Here is a 26,523-nt window from a genome sequence, read left to right on the forward strand (position 1 = left end):
AAATAGAAAGCACTTTACACAAAAAAATGTACTAACTCCTCACAAAGACCACCTGAAGAGGATGTAATCATCTGCATTTTATTCGGTGATTTTACTGAGGTAGAGAGTAATTTTAAAATAGGTTAGAGACATAGGAGGAAGAGAATCTGTGTTTTCCTCCTGGTATTCTGGCTCTAACATCCTTTGCTAAAGATAATTACGGTATAAAAATTGAAACTGAATAAAATCTGAGGGTAGAGGCTAATTTTAACATCTATTAATCTTAAAATATTAAGTAGTCAAAAGTGAATTAAATAGAAAATAAAACAGAATATTTATAGATATGGAAGTCCAGATTCTACAGTGGAAGCCCATGCCTTTTGGAACTTTCCAAGGGATATTTATAAAATTCTGAATGTTTTAATTAAATAATATTTAAATATTAAATAGACTCAAGAGAGAAATTTATCATAGGCTTAAGCATGGGACATATGTTTAATAATTACTAATAATGGGCTGAAAAGCTTGAATGAGAGAAAGATGGATTTAAACCTGGATGACCTCCCTGAAATACATTTTCCATTTTGAAAATTATAGGACATGGAGTTCCTGGCTGGCTCACTCAGTATAGCATGTGACTCTAGATCTTGGCGTTGTGAGTTCAAGCCCCACATTGGGCATAGAGCTTACTTTAGAAAAAAAGATTTCCTTTTTCCTAGGACAATAATTTCTCAATTCATGACGTGTGTGTGTATGTGCGTGTGTGTGTGCATGTGTGCTTATGCACTTGTAAACAATAGAAGTATGCATAAATGTTCATTATCAGCAGCCAGCTTTTGGGAAGTATTGGTGTTCCCCCAAAACCCTTGATGTTTTGCTAGGAAAAGCTTGAATTCTTTCTACATAATTGTGACATTTAAAAAAAATCTATAAACCTTAAAAAAAATAAATCCATAATGATGACAATCTTACTTATGGCTAAGCCCTATCTAACAATTAAGATACTCACTCACTGTATATTCTATGTTTTGCGTTTTTCAATTTTAGTATACGACAAATAGAGTCAATGAACACAAATTATGAAGAGGCTAAACAAGGAAAAAAATGGTAAAACACTGAAAGACAATATGGCCTTATTTGCATGCTAGCAAATGAGAATTCAGGGTTCATGTCAGCTTCCATCCTACAGCAAGGACATAAAGTACATGAATAGGAGTTAATTTGAGCTGTTTAAGGAATAACTATGTTTTTCATCAAGACAGCATTGAGCTCCTCTATTAGCATACCCTGTGCTTTCCTGCTTGACATTGGTTACAGAATTTAAAAGAAACGAGAACTTTACTGCACACTCAGAGGTCAGCTGCCTATAGAGCATAAGGTCAGAATATTCAAGGGATCACAAGCAGTAATATTAGATTTGGCTTTTTGGTTTGTTTTTCTTTCTAGACATGCTAACTTTACTACAGAGCATTTTTTCCATCCTAGCAATAACAGAATTTGTTCTAGGAAATTTTGCCAATGGCTTCATAGTGCTGGTGAACTACATTGCGTGGGTCAAGAGACAAAAGATCTCCTCAGCTGATCAAATTCTCACTGGTCTGGCTGTCTCCAGAATTGCTTTACTCTGGGTAATATTAATAAATTGGTATGCAACTCTGTTGAATCCAGCTTTATATAGCTTAGAAGTAAGACTTCTTGTTCATATTGCCTGGACAGCAAGCAATCATTTTAGCATTTGGCTTGCTACTAGCCTCAGCATATTTTATTTGTTCAAAATAGCCAATTTCTCTAACCTTATTTTTCTTCGCCTAAAGTGGAGAGTTAAAAGTGTAGTTTTTGTGATGCTGTTGGGGTCTTTGTTCTTTTTGGTTTTTCATGTTGCAGTGGTAAGCATATATGAGCAAACGCAGACGAAGGAATATGAAGGAAACATCACTAGGCAGACCAAACTGAGGGACATTGCACATCTTATGTATATGACTGTATTCACACTAATGAACTTTGTACCCTTTGCTATATCCTTAACATCTTTTCTGCTGTTAATCTTTTCCCTGTGGAAACATCTCAAGAAGATGCGAACCATTATTGAAAGATCCCAAGATTCCAGCACCAAGGTCCACATAAGAGCCATGCAGACTGTGATCTCTTTTCTTTTATTATTAGTTTGTTACTTCCTGACTTTAATTGCCATAGTTTGGAGTTCTAACAAGCTGCAGAATGGACTATTCTTCATGCTTTGCCAAGTTTTTGCATATGCATATCCTTCAAGCCACTCATTTATCCTGATTTGGGGAAACAAGAAGCTCAGAGAAGCCTTTCTGTCTGTTTTATACCAGGTGAAGTACTGGTTGAAAGACCAAAACCTCTCAACTCAATAATAGGTAGCATTGTGTATGTTCTAGCAGAAAGTTATTAACTGATACAGGTTGTTAGTATTTTATACCTCCTACTAGTTTTTCCATAGTGTAAGTAATTGAGTAGTTTGAGACTTCTTCTTAGAAAAGTCTTACCTAAGCTTATCAAATAAAGAAAAGTATATTCATGTACGTATGAAAAATGTAAGAAATATACCCTCACCAACTTTTTTCAGGTAAAAAAATCTAATTATATAATGTATTATAAGAAATTCCTGAGAATTATGAGGCCATGTGCATTTCACATACATAATCTATGTATCATCTTCCAATGAAAAAAAATTTATGATCTATATTTATGCATTTTTCAGAACTGACAAGTTATCTTGGGACGTCATTGCTATTTTGCATTGTAATTTGTATCACAGCGTGCTTTAGATTTCATTGTTTGAATCTCCAGTCTTTTGCATGGTAAGGATATTCAATTCTAAATCACACAGTGAGGATGAATGTTTGGGGTAGATATTATTCTATCATAAATTCTTCATGATTAATAGAAAGCAATTAGGGCTGTGTTAAGAAAGCTGTACACAATGTAATTCATGAGTGACAAACATATTGCAAGTAAATTTTATATATGTGTATAATAAACTCTACTGAAGAGTATTTGATTTAGAGAAATAGAGGAAAAGCTTAGAAAAAACTGAGTCCTACAGGAGAGATAAAGATGAGAGAAACATGATCATGACCTCTTTTTAATACTGTTATAAGTTTCCATATGCAGTGAGGAAAGTCATTTCTTCTAGTTTCTGAATGATGACAGGCCACTTTTGAAATTGAGATCTGATTTCAAATATTTCAATTTCTCTTAAACTACCTCTGGGCCTTGAATTGCAAAATATCTCAAATACCTTTTGTTTTTAAAAATTCTTTTATAACTTCAGTTAAGAAGACTCAAATCTTCCCCATTGAAAAAATACTCACTGTAAGAATAGTAAAGAAACTATGGTATGTAATTCAATAAACTTTTATGCATACATTAAGTGAATCTATTCAGTCAATGTAATAATCATAGGGGATTTCTTAAATATATGTTTTATTATAATTTTTTGAAAACAGTGAAACAGGAGAATGTGCATTGGCATATTCATTGATAGCAAGTTCTGTACTAAGGAAGAAATGTATAATGTTGCTCAACAAACGAATCTTACATAACTGTTAATTTTTGGTGTTAGGCAATTTGACAATTTTCTACATCTTAAGATAAATCATCTCCACATCTGCTGTATTTGTTTGTTTATCATCTGTCTCTCCTGGTATAATGTACACTTTGAAAATGTGAGGATCTTATTTACTGCTGACTCCCCAAACCTACATACTAGCCATAGAAGAGTTGATAAAAAAATGAATTTTTACTGAATAAGTAAATGAATGAATGAATGAATGAATGAATGAATGCCAGGAAAATAAAATGTATCACAATGAAAATGAAAATAAAATATATCACAAAATGATATAAAATAAATAAAAATAAATTGTATCACAAAACTGCAGATTCCATGAATTCTCAGTTCTGCTTTCACATTGAGGTGGCGGGCTTATCTAAGATAAAGCATTTCTCAGCACAAAAGACTGGCTATTCCATAATTCTCAGGAAAATGTCACTAGAATATAACTTTGGCACAGCCATATCATGTTTTAAAAAAACATAGAAAAGATTTTGTAAATTTGTAAATGTGTTTTTTTCTATTGTAAATGTTATCTTTTTTTTTTTAAAGATTTATTTATTTTTCATGAGAGATACAGAGAAAGAGAGGCAGAGATGTAAGCAGAGGGAGAAGCAGGCTCCCCGAAGGGAGCCCGATGTAGGACTGGATTCTCCATCCTCGATCCTGTGAGCCAAAGGCAGACTCTCAACCGCTGAGCCACCCAGGAGTCCCAAAATGTTATCTTTTTAACATGATTTTTTTGTTGTTGTTGGTGGTGGTGGTTATTGTACACATGAAAATCATATCTGATTTATTAAAACTGATTTAGCAACTGCTTTACTAACTTGGCTGTCTTACTAAAATGTTATTTTTTATGTAGTATTTTCTGTATCCTTTCCAAATACAATTTTTATTGTATTATAAACTCACATAAACTAAACAAATATTAATTGTAATCACTCAATGGCTATTATAGCCTGGGGACTCTAAAACCAGAATCAAAGGCAAAACTCAAAATGATGACATTTATTTGGAAAGGTTAAGTCTAGGACAGCAATAGGGAGAACATATGGAAATGAGGCAAGAGAAGATGTAGAAGGATGTGCTGTGTTGTGTTACTCTGGCAGTTACATATATATATGTATACATATACATATTATATATATGTATATTCTATTCATTGAATATATATATGTATGATATATATATCAAACATCTTTTCTATGTACATTTTGGAGATATTTTAATAAAAAAAATACAAAATAAAATGAAAAGTGAGCATATGTAACAGGTAACCACTAAAAAGAGGATGTTATAATATCTGTCAATCTGTATATTTCATTATTTGTTAATACTTCATATGTGCATAATACTGTTTTTCATGTGAAAAACCAAAGTTCTGAGACATTAAATGACTTACCCAGTAGTACATGAGGATGTAAACAGAGCTAGCGTAATCCCCAGTAGAGTGGGGGTTTTTCCCTAAACTCAGACAAAATATTCACAGGAACAGCTTGCTTATAGCTACATCTGGAATCTGGTGGAAAAAGCATATGAAAAAATATGTAAATTTGGTGCTTCTATCAAATGTTCTTAATTTTATCTGTGATATTTAGTACCTGGTTAATATGTTTATCAAAAAGTCATTGTTTTTATTATCTTGTTTGTTGTCTTAGAAGCCAGTTGCCTTACAAAATTGTCACATGTACTCTTTTAATGCTCATTCTCTTGACTTTTGCAGATAGAAAATGATATTGTTTCTGTGTAATGGTTATTTTAGTTCTTCCTTTTAATTATTTATACTTGTCATCATTACTTTTTTGGTGTTGGTTTGTATTATGAAATGCCTCAAACATTCAAAATATTAAATAATTGTGTTGGTAACTAGCATCTTCATATGTAAATGGAGAATATTCTAGTATTTCACTGAAGCATTACACTGACTTTAGCTTTGGGGTTAAAAATCTCTTTAAAGACAATCTTCTTTTCCTATATTTCTGTGTGTGGTACTCAAAATCTGTGTGAAAAGTATCACACATGTTTTGTTACGTAAGATGATTTCTCCCACCAATTAAAATAATAATACATGTTAGTGGTGGTACACAAAACAATGATACATCCTCTAGTCCTTTCTAAATTCCATGGAGCATCATACACACATTCACATTTAAATATATTGTAAAAAAGCTGCAACCATCAAAGGCAAATTGAAATTCAGAAAGTAATTACAAAATAATGAGAGGTAATCTCCAAGGGGGGAATAATTTGAATAGCATGAAAAATCTTAATCAAAAAAATAATATGTCAGAAGACAATTGATTCATATTTTCAAAGTGTTGAAGAATGTAACTATAATCCCTAATTCTTAGTTGAAACTTTGTCCTGGAGATTTGATTAAACAGTATCATTTCCAAATAAAAAAGACTGGGGTGGGGGGAAGGCTGGGGCTATTTACTGCACACACTTCCTACTACTAAATGCTACTAAATGGATCTACTTCAGTAAGACTGTTATGGACTGAATTATGTCCCCCTAAAAGCCATATGTTGAACCTTAACTCCTAGTTTGGCTGTAATTAAAGATAATGCCTTCAAGGAGGTAATTAAGGTTATGTGAATAAGAGGGGAAGGGGCTTAGTCCAATAGGGTTGGTGTCCTTATAAGAAAAGAAAGAGACACTGGAGTCTCAGAGACACTGGAGTCTCAGAGAAAAGGCAGTTGAAGACATAGTGAGGAGGTGGCTGTCTGCAAGAGCTCTCTCCAGAAACCAACCCTGATCTTGGACTTCGAGCCTCCTGACCTGTGAGATAAATATCCATTGTGCAAGCTATCCAATCCTGTAGTTTGTTATGGCAGCCTCACCAGACTAATGGACAAAAAATAAATAGAAAAGGAAGAACTGGGACAGAAGGAGACGTGCTGAACAAACAAAATATTAAAATAGGCTGAGAGAAAAAAAAGCAAGCATTGGCTGTGTGTAAGTTGTAATTGATACTCCGTAGTTTAAAATTCTATAGAAAATGAACTGCATGCTCAAAACTGCCAAATTTTATTCTATATAAATTATACCCCAGTAAAGCTGGTTAATAAAACAAAAAGAATCTACATAACACATACAGTAAGCAACAGCACATGCAAAGGTATTTTAACACATGCCAAAGCTTTTGCCCATACTGAAAAGAGATAGTGGTTTAACTCAGGTATGATTAGAAAAAAGAAACACATACATATATTAAGTGAATCTTACTTAATAAAAAAACAGTGAAGATAAGTAAACTCCTGAATAAATAGCTGGGGAAAAGGAATAATTTTAGTTCCCTCAATCCAAGACAAAGGAAAGAGAATTATAGAAAAAAAGAAAATGTATTGCTAAAGACCATGAGTAAGATATTAGAAATGTGTCTAAAAGTATCAGACATCACTAAATGAAACAAGTTAGTCATTGAAAGGCAGAAACACTCAATTTTAGATTAGCAAACCTGTTATACATATATAATATTTTATGAAATAAAATCTTAAATATTTTATGTTTATATATTTTATGTATTTTATCCTACACAAAAGTCAAATCTAAAAGAAATAAGTGAAAAAGGCTTGAAAATGCATAGATAAAAGATGTAAGAATGCAAATGGCCAAAGGACAGCTAACTGCTTTCCAATATTTATTTTTTCTTTCTTGGTTAATGACAAAATCCTAATATTATCTTGTGGATCTTGATGTACAAACTATTTTACTTTTTACTGAAATATTAAAACCAAAAACTGTTGGGGTATGTTAGATAAGGAATAGATAAACTCCTAGGTATATCACTAATATGATGGTACTCATTTATTTAGCTTTATAATATGAAGCTGAATTCTAAACTAATGTAATAATCAAGCAAAAGTTGGTGGAACAACATTGATATCAATGAAATAATTTTTATGTTGAAAATCATCACTATTTAAAGAGGCATATTTAGGGATCCCTGGGTGGCGCAGCGGTTTGGCACCTGCCTTTGACCCAGGGCGCGAATCTTGGGGACCCGGGATCGAGTCCCATGTCGGGCTCCCGGTGCATGGAGCCTGCTTCTCCCTCTGCCTATGTCTCTGCCTCTCTCTCTTTCTCTCTCTGTGTGACTATCATAAATAAATAAAAATTAAAAAAAATAATAAAGAGACATATTTAAACTAATAAAAGGAAACAACAGTACACAAGATATAATGATTAGGGGTAAGAGTGCTTTTAAAAATGAGCAGAGAGGGCAGGGGGTGGGGGTGACTGGGTGATGGGCACTGAGGGGGGCACTTGATGGGATGAGCACTGGGTGTTATGCTATATGTTGGCAAATTGAACTCCAATTAAAAAAAAACATAAAAAATAAAAAAAATTAAATTTCCCAACACTGAAAAAAAAAAAAGAGCAGAGAATACACAATCATTTCAAAGAAACAAGTTGTGCATGTATTGATCATGTAATAGGCCAAAAAATTCTAAATAAATAAAGAAATGGCTATCACACAAAATATATTCTCTTTATCACCACAAATCATATTTTAGTAAAATAATAGTGATAATATTAATATTAATAGTAATGATATTCTATAATTTGGAAAGTAAATTACTCATTAATTCAATCATAGGCAAAATAGGACAAGACAAAACAAAAAAACATTTTGGGTTCGATCCAAAATTTAGACATGAGCATGAGCAATAGCACTATCTAAATTAAAGTCTCAAAATGTTAGCCAAATTAGAAAATTCATATTTATGAATGCATTTATTTATTTATTTATTTAAAAAGATTTTATTTATTTATGAGAGACACACACACAGAGAGAGAGAGAGAGAGAGAGAGAGAGAAGCAGAGAAGCAGAGGGAGAAGTATGCTCCCCACAGGGAACTCAATGTGGGACTTGATCCCAGATCCCAGGATCCCACCTTGAGCCTGAACCAAGAGCAGAAGCTCAACTGCTGAGCCACCCAAGCATTCCTGAATGCATCTATTAAAAAAAAAAAAATGTTTAAAAAGATGAATGGGCCTACTTACCTGGTCCCACCAACTTATTTAGATAACTTTCATATCATCCTGAACACCTATGAATTTGACCTGAGATTTAAAGAGAGAACTGCTAGAATGCTACAGAGAGAAGGGTTTTCACTTCTAGCAAGTTTCTTCCTTTTTGACTTTCATATTTCTACAATTATAGGTCTTAGATATATTTCCCACTTTTGGATTCCCTTCAACATACTCAATTCAATTTTGGAAGATATACAAGATATATTTGTTTTGTGTCTTTTTTGTTTTGTTCTATAATGGCAGAAGTTAATACCTGCTAAAACATGACCAGCATGCACCCGGAACCAAGTGGTATACTCTGCTGGTTCATTCTGTGAGATTCATCATTCTCATTCTGCCCCCCTCTTTGATCTCATTTATGTTTTGGTGGTCAATGTTGGGACCCTCAACAAGTATTTCTGGTTTATATAAATTTGGGATTGAGCATCTTCTAACACACAGAACTTAATACACAGAACCAGGAGGATCACCCTTTAGGACTCTTCAGGTAGACTACTTTCTTTCTCTACTACAACTTCTTCACCACCTTCATCTCCCAGTACCCCCCTTTTCTTGCTTTGTTCCTTTTATTTTCTATTTTCTTCTTTTTTCTTCCTTACATATGCTTTTTTATCTTTTCTTTCCTTCTTCTTCTTTGGGATTCTTGGCTTTTTATTTTTTTTACTACTCTGTTTTAAAATTTCTTTTTCACTTTAGTGGTCCTTTTGTTTTATTTTGTTCTGATCTTTGTTTTCATTTTCTGATCTTTGACTTCATCAGAATAATCTAGGTTGAAATTTACTTAGATCATGGTTGATATTCTTGACTGAGCCCACTCATACAGCCACTCTGCCCTGAACAAAATGAATAGAAAAAGAACCCACCACGAAAGAAAGAGTCAGAAACAGTACTCTCTGCCACAGAGTTACAGAATATGGATTACAATTCGATGTCAGAAAGCCAATTCAGAAGCACAATTATAAAGCTACTGGTGGCTCTGTACAAAAGCATAAAGGATTCAAGAGAATTCATGACTGCAGAATTTAGATCTAATCAGGCCAAAATTAAAAATCAATTAAATGAGATGCAATCCAAACTGGAGGTCCTAACAATGAGGGTTAATGAGGTGGAAGAAAGAGTGAGTGACACAGAAGACAAGTTGATGGCAAGGAAGGAAGTTGAGGAAAAAAGAGAAAAACAATTAAAAGACCATGAGGAAAGGTTAAAGGAAATAAATGATAGCCTCAGAAAGAAGAATCTATGTATAATTGGTGTTGCAGAAAGCGCCAAGAGGGCCAGAGGGCCAGAAAGCATATTTGAACAAATCACAGTTGAGAACTTCCCTAATCTGGGGAGGGAAACAGGCATTTACATCCAGAAGGTAGAGAGGTCCCCCCCAAATCAATAAAAACCATTCAACACCTTGACATTTAATAGTGAAACTTGCAAATTCCAAAAATAAAGAGAAAATTCTTAAAGCAGTGAGAGACAAGAGATTCTTAACTTATATGGGGAGAAATATCAGATTAACAGCAGACATCTCCAGAGAGACCTGGCAGGCCAGAAAGGGCTGGCAAGATATATTCAGGGTAGTAAATGAGAAGAACATGCAGCCAAGAATACTATATCCAGCAAGGCTCTCATTCAGAATAAAAGGAAAGATAAAGAGCTTCCAAGATAGGCAGAAACTGAAAGAATATGTGACCACCAAACCAGCCCTGCAAGAAATGATAAGGGGGACCCTGTAAAAGAAAGAGGAGACCCAAAGAAATAATCCACAAAAACAGGGAATGAATAGGCAACACCCTTTCTTGAACTTGGCCACAGCAACTTCTTGCAAGATATATCTATGAAGGCAAGGGAAACAAAAGCAAAAATGAACTATTGGGACTTAAGATAAAAAGCTTCTGCACAGCAGAAGAAACAGTCAACAAAACTAAAAGACAACCTATAGAATGGGAGAAGATATTTGCAAATGACATATCAGATAAAGGGCTAGTATTCAAGATCTATAAAGAGCTTATTAAACTCAACACCCAAGGAACAAAAAATCTAATCATGAAATGGGCAGAAGACATGAACAGAGATTTCACCAAAGAAGACATACACATGGCCAACAAGCACATGAGAAAAATGCTCCATATCACTTGCCATCAGGGAAATACAAATCAAAACCATTTTGAGATACCACCTGACACCAGTGAGAATGGTGAAAATTAACAAGGCAGCAGGAAACAACAGCTGTTGGAGAGGATGTGGAGAAAGGGGAACCCTCTTGCACTTTTGGTGGGAATGTGAACTGGTACAGCCACTCAGAAAACTGTGTGGAAGTTCCTCAAAGAGTTAAAAATAGAACTGCCTTATGACCCAGCAATTGCACTGCTGGGGATTTACCCCAAAGATACAGATGCAGTGAAATGGCAGGACACCTGCACTCCAATGTTTATAGCAGCAATGTCTATGGTGACCAAACTGTGGAAGGAGCCTCTGTGTCCATCAACAGATGAATGGATAAAGAAGATGTGGTCTACATATACGATGGAATAATACTCAGCCATTAGAAATGACAAATACCCACCATTTGCTTCAAAGTGGATGGAACTGGGGGGTTTTATGCTGAGTGAAGTAAGTCAATTGGAGAAGGACAATCATTATATGGTTTCACTCATAGGGGGAATATAAAAACTAGTGAAAGGGATTATAGGGGAAAGGAGAGAAAATGAGTGTGAAAATTCCGAGGGGGGACAAAGCATGAAAGACTCCTAACTCTGGTAAATGAACAGAAGGTAGTGGAAGGGGAGTTTGGCAGGGGGATGGATGACTGGATGATGGGCACTGAGGGAGACACTTGCTGGGACAAGCATTGAGTGTTATATGCCAAATCAAACTCCAATAAAAAAATATACAAAGAAAAAAAGATGGATGGGTCAAATATTTAACTCAAGAAGATAAAAATGCCACAAGGTTAATGATTGTATGTGGAGGCAAACTGAAAGCTGTAGTATAGTGAAAAGGAAATGCAAATGCAAATGAACATGAACATGAAACAGTAAACGAGAAACAGATTTTAAATAAACATATTCTAAAATGAACTGCTGGAAAGTCTTAACTCTGGGATATACATATAATGCCAGCCCCAAAGGCTCCTCTGTGCACTTGGCCTGAAGTAAATTAAGAATACAGGACAAAATATATGATTCTGACTTCAAGACTTTGTCAATATGTAATTTTTAAAATATTAAGCAAAATATTGATAGAGAATGATATTTTATCCCTTATGCTTAGTGGATTTGCATTAAATGGAAATAAACAGTGAAAAAAAGAGAAATGAATGACAAAATTGTCTTTAAAAAATAGAAGTTAGGAATTGAATAAGATTTAGTTGTAGTGTATATAAAAAACTATCCACAGTGCTCTACATATATTATCATTTTTGATCTTGATAACAATTATACCACACTTGGTACACAAAGAAACTAGAATAAAAAGAGTTAAGTACCTTGCCAAAGAAAATGGAAAAAAGAAATCAAAATGTTAGCACAAGCAATCTGATTCCCAAGGTAGCATTCTCAACTACTTTGTAATCTGCACATAATAATGAAAAAAAGAAATGATTGACATAGAAAAATAAAACTAAATACAGATGAGTGTAAACCAAAAGATTCTTTATGAAAGTCCATAAACAGACGAAAGGTGACTATGCATCATATTAGAAACAACTATTTTGTAAAACAAAAAGTAGATGTATTAAGAATACTTTTTCAGCTAAAATTAAATATATAAACCAAAAATTTGGGCCCAGATGAGACTGTTGACCAGAGGACCTATATATGTAGACTCTCCTTGTGGTTTGGTCATTGTGGCTTCAATGTAGTTGTACCACCTGTATGTGGCTTAGGGCTCCAAGAGTAAATGTTTCAGTGATGGAGAGCAAAGCTGCGTGGCTTTTTATGGCTAAGCTTCTGAATTACTATAGTGTATTTTGTGGATTTTTTTTTTTTTGGTCAAAGTAGTTGGAAACCAAGAAGGGAGAATATATACTCCAAATTTCAATAGAAGGACTGTTAAAGAATTTGTGGCAAATTTTAAAATTATCACAGATTCTAAAAAGATTTTGGTATAACATGAGAGAGCAAGTTTCTTTGCATTTTCTTAAACCTTGGGAATTTTATCAATACGGATGAAGTTGCTAATGAAAATATATGCTGATTATAAACTTTAGATATAGCTTAGGGTTTCTAGCCCCAGGATGATGAATAAGTCAAGTGAATAAAGGTATCAAAATGAATGAACTTTTAAGGATGACATTGCAAAACTATAACAGAGAACCTATCTCCATTTTGCATGTTAACAAATGGGGATACAAATTATACAAATTCTAAGGCAAAGCTTTATATGTAAAATATAACCAGTACCAGTGACAGCAGGGGATATAATATTTGTCTTGAAAATTACTAACTTAGGGGTGCTTTAGTGGTTCAGTTGGTTAAATGTCTGCCTTTGGCTCAGGTCATGATCTCTCTCTCCATCCTGGGATGGAGCTACACATTGGGCTCCTTGCTCAGCCAGGAGCTGCTACTCCTTCTCCCTCGGCCCCTCTCCCCTACTTATACTCTCTTTCTCTCAAATAAATAAAATCTAAATAAAGAAGAGAATCACTAGCTGATATCTGAGAAAAATGAATGGAGATTTTACAATATAACTGAGAATATTCTTTGGAGTATTCCTTGGGACTTTCCAGACTCTGGTAGTGGCTATTAGTAAAATAGAAAGAAGACATTCATTGGATATCGCAGCTCTGGACACATAAATCTGTAATAGTGCCATTACAATGGATCAGTCAATGGTTAATTGAAAGCAGAAACTTCCTCTCAACAGATATGTCAAGTATGATGGAAACTCTGTTTATTGTCATTTCTGTCATAGAATTTATGATAGGGATTTTGGGACATGGATTTATTATATTCATAAATAGCATTGACTGGATCAGGAACCAGAAGGTCTCTTGATTAGTTTTATTCTCACCTGCTTGGTCATCTCCAGTATATGTTTCTGTAGGTATTGATTTTAGCTATCTTTTTTAATATGGATGAGAAAATATTTTACTCCAAGAATCTAATGTTAAGTTTTGACATTCTCTGGACAGGATCCAACTATGTCTGCATGATCTGAACTACCTGCTTTAATGTCTTTTATTTCCTGAGGATAGCCAACTTTTCTAATCCCATTTTCCCCTGGATGAAATGGAAAATTCACAAGGTATCCCTCATTATTGTACTGGAGGCAGTGCTCTCTTTCTACATGTCTACTTTTGAAGGAAGTATTAATTAATAGACTAATCTGAGAATGGGTAAAAGTGGAAAAAAAACTCGAGATGCAATTTTCTAGAGAATACATGTTGTTTTTTTTAAGTTCTCAAACTCTCCTTGATATGATATTCATCATCTTTGTTATAGAGTCACTTATCTCCTTATTTCTTTAAATTCTCTCCTTATGGAGCCACATCAGATAGCTGAGGCTACAGGGTATGAATTCTGGGGATTTTAGCTTAGAAGCCCATGTAAGAGCTACAAAAGCAAGGCGTTCATTCTTATTCCTCTTTATTATGTATTTTTTTTGAGGAATACCATGATAATTTTGACCTATTTTATTTTATAGTTGTATAGTTGGCATACATGTTATATTAGTTTCAGGTGTACAACATAGTGATTCAACAAGTTTGTACATTATACAATGCTCACAACAGTTGAATGGATAAAGAAGATGTGATATATATATATGCAATGGAATATTATTTGGCCGTAAAATGGATGAGATCTTGCCATTTGACCTATTCTATTCTATATATATTTTTTAAAGATTTTATTTACTTTACACAAAGAGAGAGAGAGAATGAGTACAAGCTGGGTGACGGTAGGCAGAGGGAGAGTGAGAGGGAGAAACAGGCTCCCCACTTAGTGGAGCTTGATCCTGAGACCCTGGGACCATGACCCAAGCTGAAGGCAGATGCTTAACTGAGCCACCCACATGCCGTTCTATTCTATTTTTTAAAGATTTTATCTATTTTTATTTGAGAGACAGCGAAAGTATATGAGCAGTGGGGGAGGCACAGAGGGAGAGAGAGAAGCAGACTCCCCACTGAATGGGGAGTTTGACGTGGAGCTCAATCCAAGTATCCAGGATCATGGTCTGAGCTGAAGGCAGATGCTTAACTGAATGAGCCACCCAGGTGCTCCTGACCTATTCTGTTTTAGACAATGAGATGGCAAAGATGTTTGCCAATGTGCTAACATTTTTTCTGTCCTTCTAGCCATTCATTTGTACTGATTTTATGGAACAGCAAACTGAAACAGGCCTCCCACTGTGTATGGAGGAAGTAAAGTGTGCCTACGAGAGGGTAATTCCTCATTCTCATAAATATATCTGATGTGGGTCATGATGGTTTTTTTTTTTTTTTTTTTTTTTTTAGTTTTTACTTATTTATGATAGTCACACACACAGAGAGAGAGGCAGAGACATAGGCAGAGGGAGACAGCAGGCTCCATGCACCGGGAGCCCGACATGGGATTTGATCCCGAGTCTCCAGGATCGCGCCCTCCGCCAAAGGCAGGCGCTAAACCGCTGCGCCACCCGGGGATCCCAGGTCGTGATGTTTTAAGGAGAAAACAAAGGAAGAAGAAAAGGAAAATTTCATATATGTCCCTTTTACCCATGACTTATCTCTTTATGTCCTATGATTTGTTATTGAGCGTTACTGAAAGTACTGCTTGGTTAAGTTGAAAGAAAAAAATTGTCACCTCATTTGCATTAGATATGGAAATTTTGTATTTAATAGTAAAATTGTAACATACGGATAATGCATTTTATATTAAGCACTATAGAATATAGATCATTCCATTCATAAATTTAATTAATAAGTTGGATGAACATATGACAGAATAGAAATACATGAAGGGTTGCAATATATACCTATGTGTGTATCAATGTGTATGTAGAAACAGATTTACATGCACAAACACCTATAGTTTTATTTCCTAAAAATAATGACCAATTGATAATTTAAAACTAGAAAGGAAAGCCCAACCAAAAATAGCTAATAGGGCCTACAATTTAACAAAAACTTTATTTGAAAATATAAAAATAAAGCTAATTGAAAATAACATGTCGCTAATAGTTTTTTCCAAATACAAGTTTTGTTCTTTAAATATTTTCAGTAAAGAACATTAAGTAACCGTGACTACCAAAAAGTGATACAGGGGTGCCTGGGTGGCTCAGTCAGTTGGATGGCCAACTCTTGGTTTCATTTCAGGGTCCTGAGATACAGCCCCCTGTTGTGCTCTGTCCTCAGCCAGGAGTCTGCTTTGGATTCTCTCTTTCCCTCTCACTCTGCCCCTCCATCCCCTCTCTTACTCTCTCAAATGAATAAATAAATCCTTAAAAAAAAAAAAAAAGTGTTACTACCACCAGACCTAGACTCTGGACTCTGAATCATTGAAACAGAATTTCAATTTTATTCAGTTAGTTGACTTTTTAAGGCAAGCAAAGACAAACATTAGAAAATGAACACTCCTCTTAAAAAATACAATTAGCAAGCAAGTAAGAATTGGCAAGACAAAGAAAAAGCATAGAATAACATATTTAAGAAAAACATTAGTACATTTTTAAATAAAATAGTTGGAAGTAGAATATGGAGAAAAATTACTATGTATTCTCTAAGAAACCAAAGAAGATAGTGCAAGGAAATAACATACTTCTCAGTAAAAAAAAAAAAAAAAAAAAAAAAAAAAAAAGTAGACAAGGTTTTAACATTGCAGAAAGAAATTTAAAGTGTCAATTATATCATCAGTAGTAGGATGAAAGATAAAGCCTGGAAAAGGGACCTGGATATTTCAGGCTGAAAATAGAGATTTTAAATGGGTAAAAATTAAATATTTGGAGAATAGTCCTTGAGGTCCTTATTTGCAAAGGACATGGTCTCTTTAGAATAGTGGTTCTCAAAACAGGGTGATTTTGCCCACCATGAGACATTTGGCAATATCTGGGGACATTTTTAGTCACCACAATTGGGAATATGCTACTGGCATTTAGTGTAAGTTTATCACATTTAGCAAATAAAAATATAGGAGGCTCAGTTAAATTCAAATTAGATTTTTATTTTTTTAAAGATTTTATTTAATTCTTTGACACACACACACACACACACACACACACACACACACACACAGAAAGAGCACAAGCTGGTGGAGTGGCAGGCAGAGGAAGAGGGAGAAGCAGGCTCCTCACTGAGTAGAGAGTCCAAAGTGGGGCTCAATCACAGGACCCTGAGATCATGACCTTGAGCCAAGGCAGACACTTAATCAACTGAGCCACCTGGGAGCCCCTCAAATCAGATTTAAAAAATCATTATATTGGTATCTCTTGGAATAGGTTGGTATAAATACACCACAGAGGACCAGTTTTAGACCTAGAAAAATTTGATAATTAGATATACAATGCCAATTATTGGTTGCTTATCTGAAATCCAAATTTAATTGAACATCTGGTATTTTATCTGGTAACTGTACAGGGCCAGGTATGCTGGTAAAGATTCTAGCATGAACACAATTGCCCCTACAGCAAAGAAATATCTGGCAGAAAATGTCAAGAATGCCAAGGCCAAGAAATCTTGTTTTAGAAAGATATATGAGTAAAAAGTCCAGAGTCAGTAACAATGTTACAATTGAAAAGCTGAAATAAATACTCCATACAACACTGTCCACATACTGACTTCCTCATCTCTGCACTGCCTGACTTACCATCACCAGACCCTCTGGTGACCCTTTGCACACCCAGCCTTGGCTCACACTTGCTCCTAACCAGGTCTTACTTTGAGATAGGAGATTTGGGCTGTTCTTCAGTGATTGCTGATTGATGAACTCCCATGATGGCCTCCAGTTAGTGTGAGAGAAAGAATTTTTTTAAAAAGCTACTTTTGATAGATTTAGGGTCCTCCAGCAAGAATTACTACATCTGTGTTTGCCTGTTTTTTTTTTGTTGTTGTTGGTTTGTTTGTTTTTGTTTTTTAGAAGGAGTAAGAATGAGGAGATGAGGAGGGGCAGAGGGAAGGGGAGAGAGAATCTGAAGCAGACTCCATGCTCGGCCTGATGGGGGGTCAGACACAGGGCTCAGTCTCATGACCTTGAGATCATGACCTAAGCCAAAATCAAGAGTTGTACGCTTAACCCACTGAGCCACCCAGGCATCCCTTGTTTGTCTTCTTTTAATCACTAGAAAATGTTGGCAAGGGATGAGATATTTATTTGATTTGCATGAGTCTGTTTTGACATTTCAATCCTGTATTTTAACATAGATTGATGGCAGTGGCCAGATTGCCTTTAAGACTCAAAAATCATAATCACAAGGGACTTTTTGGTGAGAAAGAGAGATAGATAGAGAGAGAGAGAGAGAAATGAAAAAAATAAGAATTTGATGCTGGGATGAAAACTTAAACATCTGTGCTATAAAGCAGCTAAAGATTTACAGCACTCTTAACAAGGTTGGGAAGAAATAGATTTAGACTTGGGATCTTGGATACTTGGATGATAATTGGATGATGCCAAGAAGAAGGAAAGTTAGCTGAAAATACTATTCCCTACCTGTAAATAGCAGCCGTGTTGAAAACTAGACATTTACAGACAGAAACTAGACTATTGGAAGGGAAGGAACTTATCTCAGTTACTAAAAGTCTTCCCATGCTTCCTCAGAGCATTTTATAAAATATCTGGGAGGATTTTATGTTGATCTTCAAGGATTTTATGTTGATAACTCACTCATGACCAGTAATTGCCCAAAAGGTCATACACATAGTTCCTAGCAGTGGTAAAGTGACCTTGAAATCTTGAAGAAAGAGCTATGGAGAAACCTGTAGAATCTTGACAAATTCTTGTTAGCAAGGATGCTCAGAATAATCTTTATCTCTAGATACTAAATGGAAAGACTCAGTTGACAGCTGATGCTCAATGCCTCTAATAGCTGCACATTTTGTGAGCAGTCCCTTCCAAGCAGAATAATGACTGACAGTGCAATGTAGGAAGCAGAAGTTAAGCAGAATTATCTTGAAACGGCTGCCTCACCCTCTCTCCAAGTAACAAATTTAATATTCCTTCCTCAGCACTAGCAATATTATGGGTAGAGGCAACCCTAGATTGACTGTATGAATGATTAGAGGATAGGTAATTTAATGTCACTGTAACAGACCATGATAGATGTTGCAATTCAATAGACTCCACAATCTTGAGCATCTTATGTAAACTTGATCTTGGTGACAGGTGTTGGGAGAAAATCTCCCTGGACTTACTGCATTTCTGCATAGCCTTGGTCTTCCTTTCTGAGTAAAGAGTATGCTTGATTAGCAAACAGGGCTATAGGTAGGTATGCAATGCAACTAGGGGGCAAAATTTAACAAGATGCTTGGACTCAGGGTCCTTCAAGTCTATGCTTAGCACTTGATTAAATACCTTCTTAAGTTTTTTTGTTCCCCTAGGTGCCTCTTTCACCTCAGTCTAGACCTGGCACTGGCACAAAGACTTGGAATTTTAAAATGGTGTATCCTTCTTGGTCAGAGGGCAGATTTGTTTAAAGATAGAGCTTCCTTTTCTCCCCAGAGAAATTTGCTTACATTCCATTCAAGATAAAGTTTCTTTCTTTCCCCAGAAGGGAAGATAGATAGGTCACCCACAGTAAGCAGAGTTTATAAGATCAGAATTTCCTGATTTCAGGATTCCTCTGGTGTTGTACCTCACTGCATGCACACGTGCCATTTGGCTGTCATCTTACCTCCCTGAGGGGATTGAAGCTTGGGGAATCAGTGCTATGATGTTCCTCTGGCTGCTGCTGCTGCTTCTCTGAATAATAAATAGTCTAATGTCTCCTGTACCACAAGTGGTAGGCTAATTTATTAGCTTACAATAATTTTGGCAATAAAGTTGGAGCAATGGCCTTCCAGAGAGGTTGTGGGTTCTGCTGATTGATTAATAGTATTTGAGGAAGTCCATAGGAAATTGGTAGCTGTCATGTTGATCAAACTGCATAGTAATTTAGTCAGTAAAGGGTCTTCTATTTTGTTGCTTATTAATGAGTAGGATTGAGAAGTGGTTAAAAGCTGAGCAAGATGGTAGGATTGAAACAAGCATCCCACCCAAATAGCACTTTTAGTTTCTGCTCTCTGCTACAGATAGAAGATTAAGGATTCCCTCAAGCTGATACAGATCTTTGGGCAGACCTAACACATTGGGTATTTATTCAGTTGAGCCATGAGCAGCCACTGCAGTGTTTGAATTTGAAAGTAAATGTACTTTGCTACTGGCACAGAGATATTTTACCTGCATCTCTCTGATCCCTTTTCCCCCTCTACTCTGACCTTGGCTTCTTTAAGAATTTGGGTTGAAGTTGAGATTTCTCTTCCCTAAAGTCCCTATGAACCCATCCAAATATGTTTCAAGATAGCAAGGGGGTTAAGAATGCAAACTTCCATAGCTCTGTTGAATATAAGTGTTCAAGTCACCATTCTACTTGGTCCTGGGATGGGGGTGGGGTAAAAGGAAAAGTGCTGGGCACAGGAATAAACACTGGCATTAAGGAATATAGGATGGAGCCACAGTGAAGTGACAGAAAAAGAGAAATCTTGAGCTCACAGATCCACAGAACTGGAAGATGCACTGGAAAGGAGGCAAGCATGGGGACAAGAGGATAAAGAGCATCCGTAGATGCTCTAGCCATTCCTTTCACCCTAGCCTCATTCTCATGCATTCCACAGATCTGTAGCCAGAAGATATCAGAATCTTGTATCATAGTCCTTAATAAGCAGATATTTTAACTCTGCTGTTCTTATAGGGGAAAAGAAGAATGGACTGAGTTCAACTGATAAGGTTTGAACAAACATTGCATAAAAAAAAGTTTGTTGAGTAGGACCTTTTGGGACTACTCAATGCACTTATTTTTTTGTTATTTTTACACCTATATATATATATATATATATACATTGAATATATATATATATATATATAGATGGGCAGTAAGATATATATATATAGTATGATGTTAAAAACTTATACTTTTGTCTCATAAGTGCCAGAGAGAATCATCCAGGGGAAAATTGCAAGAAGGAAAACGTGTTAGTGGGACAAACTCCTCTCCCATCTGCTACCAGTGGGTAAACCAAGATTTAGTGTGAGTGCCTCTATTTTCTGATTCCAAAATTTTCCTTATAAAACATTTTGGCTATTAGAAAGAGAGAAAATCTCTGCATATTAAAAATTTAAGCAATTTTTGAGGGGTGAAGCCAATTCTCAAATAACTTAGATATAGAAATGATTAACAAAGAGTAAGGAATAGCTGTTACAGCTATCCTCTCTGAGGTAAAAGTGCCACCTTCCAAATACATGGAAAGAAAATATTTTCTCAGTAGAGAAATAGAACCTATGCAAAAGAATGAAATGTAAATTTTAGAACTGAAAAATCCAAATCTGAAGTTTAAAAATTACAGGTTTAAACAATAGCGTAAATAAAGGAAGTGAGACAAGAGTCAGTGCTCTTGAATGTGAATCACTGGAAATCATACCATCTGAAGCACACAAGATAAAATAATTGAAAAAAAAATGAATAGAGTCTCAAGGACATGAAGGATCAGAACAAATAATCTAATGTTTTTGTCATCTGAGTTCCAGGAAGAAAGGAGAAATAGGGTGGGGTTGAAAATATATTCAAAGAAATGAGATCTGAAAACTTTTCATGGTTGGCAAAAGACATAAACCTACAGGTTAAAAAAGCTGAGTAAACCCCAAAAAGGATATATACATAAGGAAATATACACCAGGAAACATTATTATAAAATTTCTGATAACTAAAGATGAAGGAAAATTCATGAAAGCAGTGAGGGAGAAACAATATGTTACTTATAGGGGGGAAACAATCTGAATATCAGTGAAAGTATCATTAGAAACCATGAAGACTGGAGGGAGTGTAGAATACTTTTAAAGTATCAAAGGGAAAGAACTATCAATCCACGATGCTGTATCAGTGAAATTATCCTTTGGTACTGAGGAGGAAATCAATTCCTCATACAAAAGAAAACTAAGAGAATTTGCTGCCAAAAGACTTACAATAGAAGATCAAATGGAATTATAGATATATATAAAACATTCCATCCCAAAGCAGCACAATACATATATTCTATGTTTGTGAATTGGAAATATTGTAAAAATGTTCATGTTACCCAAAGCAATTAACAGATTCAGTGCATCCTTATCAAAATTCCAAAGGCATTCTTTACATAAATTAAAAAAAAAAAACCCTAAAATTTATATGTAGCCAAAAAAGATCCCAAAGAGCCAAAGAAATCTTGAGAAAAAACAAAGCTGAAGGCTTCATGCTCCCTGATTTCACAATATATTACAAGGTTATAGTATTCAAAATGGTATACTACTGGAATAAAAATATACACATAGATCAGTGGAACAGAATAGAGAGTGCAGCAATAAACCCACATCCATATGGTTAATTTATGACAAAGGAAGCAAGAATATACAGTAGGGAAAGGAATATCTTCAATAAATGGTGCTAAGCGAATTGGACAGTCACTTACAAAAGAATGAAACTGGACTGCTATCTTACACTGTACACAAAAATTAATCCAAAATGGATTAAAGACTTGAATCTAAGACCAGAAAGCATAAAATTCCTAGAAGAATACATAGGTGGTAAGCTCCTTGATATTGCTCTTGGTGATATATTTTTTTGGATTTAACTCTAAAAGCAATGGCAATAAAAACAAAAATAAACAAAAAACAAAAATAAACAAATAGAACTACATCAAACTAAAAAGCTTCTGCATAATGAAGGAATCATCAACAAAATAAAAGGCAACCTACTGAATGGGAGAAGATATTTGCAAATCATATATCGAATAAGGAGTTAATATCCAAAATAAATAAAGAACTCATATGGCTCAATAAAAACAACAACAAAAACCAACCCAACATTCAGATTAAAAAATGGACAGAGGACCTGAGTAGACATTTTCCCAATGAAGACATGCAGATAACCATCAGGCACTTGAAAAGATGCTCAGCATCACTCATCATCAGGGAAATGCCAGTGAAAACCACAATAAGGTATTGTTTCACTTCTGTCAGAATGATTATTTTTAAAAGGATGAGAAATAGCAAATGTTGGCAAGGTTATGGAGAAAAGGGAATCCTCATACACTGGGAATCTGAATTGGTGCAGCCACTATAGAAAACAGCAAGGGAATTTTTCAAAAAAATTATAGATGAACTACCATACAATCCAGCAATTCCACTTTTGGGTATTATTTATCTGAAGGAAATGAAAAGACTAATTTAAAAAGACATATGCACCTCTATGTTCATTGCAGCATTATTTATAATAGTTGACTTATGGAAACAATCTATCAGTGAATGAATGTAGTAGTATCCCATTATATATATATATGTATATGTGTGTGTGTGTATATATATATATCAAGACGTGGTACTACTTCACCATTAAACAAAAGAATGAAGTCTTGTCATTTGAACAACATGAATGGACTTTATGAGTCCACAGGAATACTTTTATGAGTATAATGCTAAATGAAATAAGTCAGAGAAAGCCAAATACTGTACAATTTTCCTTAGAATCTACAAAACAAAACAAATGAAAAATTAAAGCAAAACAAAACTCATGGAGAATAGTTTGGTTGCCAGAAAAGTATGGAGTGGGCACATGGGTGATATTAGTAAAGGGGATCAAGAGGCACGAACTTCCAGTTATAAAATAAGTCATAGGGATGTAATGCTCAGCATGGTGACTATACTCAATAATATTGTATTGCAAATTTGAAAGTTGCTAAGAAAGTAAATCTTAAAAGTTCTCATCTTGAGAAAAGAATTTTTTATAGCTTTGTAATTTAACAGATGGTAACTAGAATGATTATGGGGACCGTTTTGCAATGTATACAAATGTCAATCATTGCACATTTGAAGTGAATATGTTATATGTCAATTATACTTCAATTAAATTTTTTTTTCTATTCTGGATAAATAGTGCTTCTTTTGAGTCCATTTTTTTTTCCTGGATAACTTTTTTAAATCATCCTAATCCTCTATTATAATATTTCATGCTAAAATATACTAGAAATTAAGAGGATATTTGGAAGAGAAATTGGAAAAATAGTGATTTGTGGAACAGAAGTAACTTTTTAGTCCTGAAGAAGTAAAGTTGAGGCCTTTAAAGTACCTTTCTATTTAGGAGTAAAGCACTAAGACAAGGGGCTTGATGGAGCCAGGAGAAGGAATTCTAAAATCTGATGTTCTTTGGTAGAAGTTCATTATAAGAGTGAGAGGTCTTTTTCCTTATTGTATAGAAAACACTGGTGAGCATGGGATATTTCTCTCTGAGATAAGCTAAAATTAGGTATCTCTCTGAGATAAGCTAATTAGTTAATTCTATAAGTTAATGACTCCCAATATTGTCATATTATTTGTTGAAGTATAGTAAGGAGCAAAAAGAATCTTAAAGTTGACTTGATATAACTGTCTCATTTTGTATGAGGAAGCTGAGGTTTGCAAGTAATTAACCCGCAGGAAGTAGTAGAGCTAGAACTAGAATTCACATCTCATTCCACGGTCTGCACACAACTGCAAGGGACTCATTGTTTCTGTTTTTAAATGCACAGCAACTTCAAAGTAAATTTCTACCATTTTAGTTTGTCATTTATACTATTTATACATACTGCAAGGAACAAATATATGTAGTACCAACTAATTTTACACAAACTCGTCCATATCCTTTTGCAAAAATCTAGTTGAAACATTACCAAAGCATGGGTAACCATCTCTATAATCCAATGAAACAAAGTTGAGAGGAGTAAGATTTCCTATCTTACGGTGGTAGGAAGAAAATGGCTTCCCAAAGATGTCCTCATCCTAATTCCTAGAACTCAAAAATGTTAAATTACAAGGCAAAGGAAAATTAAGGTTGTTGATCAATTAAATTTAAAATAGAGAGATTGAGCAGCCCGGGTGGCTCAGCGGTTTAGCGCCGCCTTCAGCCAAGGGTGTGATCCTGGAGAACCGGGATTGAGTCCCACGTCGGGCTCCCTGCAGGGAGCCTGCTTCTCCCTCTGCCTGTGTCTCTGCCTCTCTCTGTGTGTCTCTCATGAATAAATAAATAAAATATAAAAAAAAAATAGATTATCCTGGGACCAATGTAATCACTAGGATCCTTAAATGTGAGAATGAGAGGCAGAAGAGTAAGTGTGAGAGTGAAATGATGTGAGAAAGATTCCACCAGCCATTGCTGTGAAGATGGAAGGGGACCATGAGCCTTAGAGTGTGGGGAAACTTTAGACACTGAAAAGGTAAAACAGAACAAAACAAACCTCCAAAATGGATTTCTCCTCAGAGCTTCTAGGAAGGAACATAGCCCTGCTGATTCCTTGATTTTAGCCTAGTGAGACCAATTTTCAACTTCTGAACTATGGAACTGCAAAATAGCACATTCATTTTGTTTTAAGCTAATAAATTTGTATTGAATAGCTACAGCAGTAATATAGTAATACATTGCCCACAGGTTTGCTTGATGCTTTCCTGTGGCCCTGTCAAAATTTGGACCCAGGTTATAAAATGTCTACCTGAAGGAAATAAAATTACTATTGGTGCTAACCCAAGGCAACTAAATAATCTGTTCCCTTGTGAAATAAAATACACTCTTAAAGTTCAATTCGAATGAATATTTCCTGAACTCCTATTAAGTAAGAAATGGCTGAAAAATGCTCCTTCTCCCAACTATGTCCAATTGCCTCCACGCAGCCTAGGATCACTGTTTTGCTGCTTCTTCTGGGCTGGGAACACCATTTTATGTTTCACTGGGTTTCTATGACTATGCAGTGTTCTCTTGTGTAGTGGAAGGCTTCTGCGGGACTAGGAATACCAACCTACATCTCACTAGTTTTTTGTTTCTCAATGTGATTCCCAGGTTTCCATTTCAGACCCACTGATTTCCATTGTCTGGGACTGAATTAGCTGCTAAGCTCTTGTATAAAATGAGGATACAGTCTAGGACTTTTCAACTTGCCCTAAAGAGAATAAAGACTCTCTAGGGCCCAAGAAGTGAATAGGACCACAGTAAACCCTTAGTAGTTCTCCTGTCCAGCCTTATGAGACCAATTCAAGTACCTAATCTACATCTTGGCTTAGCCACTCAATGTGTCTAAAGCTTCAGAACTCAGTCACCCACCTATCCCATCTTAACACCAAGTTGACAGAATTTCACCCATTTCACTTTATAAGATTCACTGCAGGTCTCTCTCTGTTTCCATCTTTCTTTCTGTACTCATCATACTCATGCATGTACCAATAGGACTAATATATTAGTCCTATTCTCCAAAAGACTTCCAAATGATCCACTCATGCTGGTATATGATGCAGAAAGTCACAGCCAGACTGAGCCAGCAAGAGAGGACAAAGGCCTTCCTGAGCACCATGGTGCTGGTGGCAGGGAGCACAGTAGCCTCTCCAAAGTTAAAGAGGCAGATGGCAGGCCCTGGGTATACTGGGCCGACAGCTCTCCCAGGCTTTTATACAACCCCAGTTCCAGGTCACTAAAGGTGGAATTCCCAAATGGTAGTAAGAAGAAAAAGAAAGGCCTGGACCACACAATGAGAATTACCCTGGAAGGAATGCCCAGAAGAAAGGAACTTGGAGAGAAGAAGCAAGGAAACACTGCAAAGATCCTTTTCAAAATTAGATTTCATTGACTCATTTCCATGAGCATCATTTATCTGTCTTTTAGAGAGGCATAGGAAAAACTCTAGTTTCACTAGATGGTTGAAGCGACTCTGCTCATGGCACGAAGTTGCAAATTTGTCATTGAGGCAGGAGCTAAATAATGAGTGCCCCAAATGC

General features: G+C 35.4%; 1 protein-coding gene across 1 annotated transcript; it reads left to right on the plus strand.

Annotated features, from left to right (window-relative positions):
• Window positions 1–1,278: 1,278 nt before the first annotated feature.
• Window positions 1,279–2,357, plus strand: LOC112917492 (taste receptor type 2 member 46-like). Its single transcript, XM_025995545.2, has one exon. It carries the CDS (start codon window positions 1,428–1,430, stop codon window positions 2,355–2,357), a length of 930 nt encoding a protein of 309 aa, XP_025851330.2. The 5' UTR covers window positions 1,279–1,427.
• The last annotated feature ends 24,166 nt before the right edge of the window (window positions 2,358–26,523 follow it).

This window comes from Vulpes vulpes, chromosome 8, assembly GCF_048418805.1.
Source record: "Vulpes vulpes isolate BD-2025 chromosome 8, VulVul3, whole genome shotgun sequence".
Taxonomy (NCBI): Eukaryota; Metazoa; Chordata; class Mammalia; order Carnivora; family Canidae; genus Vulpes; species Vulpes vulpes.

Bases quoted from the DNA above. Each gene is read 5' to 3' on its own strand.
- LOC112917492 (XM_025995545.2), top strand. From the start codon at position 1,428: ATGCTAACTTTACTACAGAGCATTTTTTCCATCCTAGCAATAACAGAA.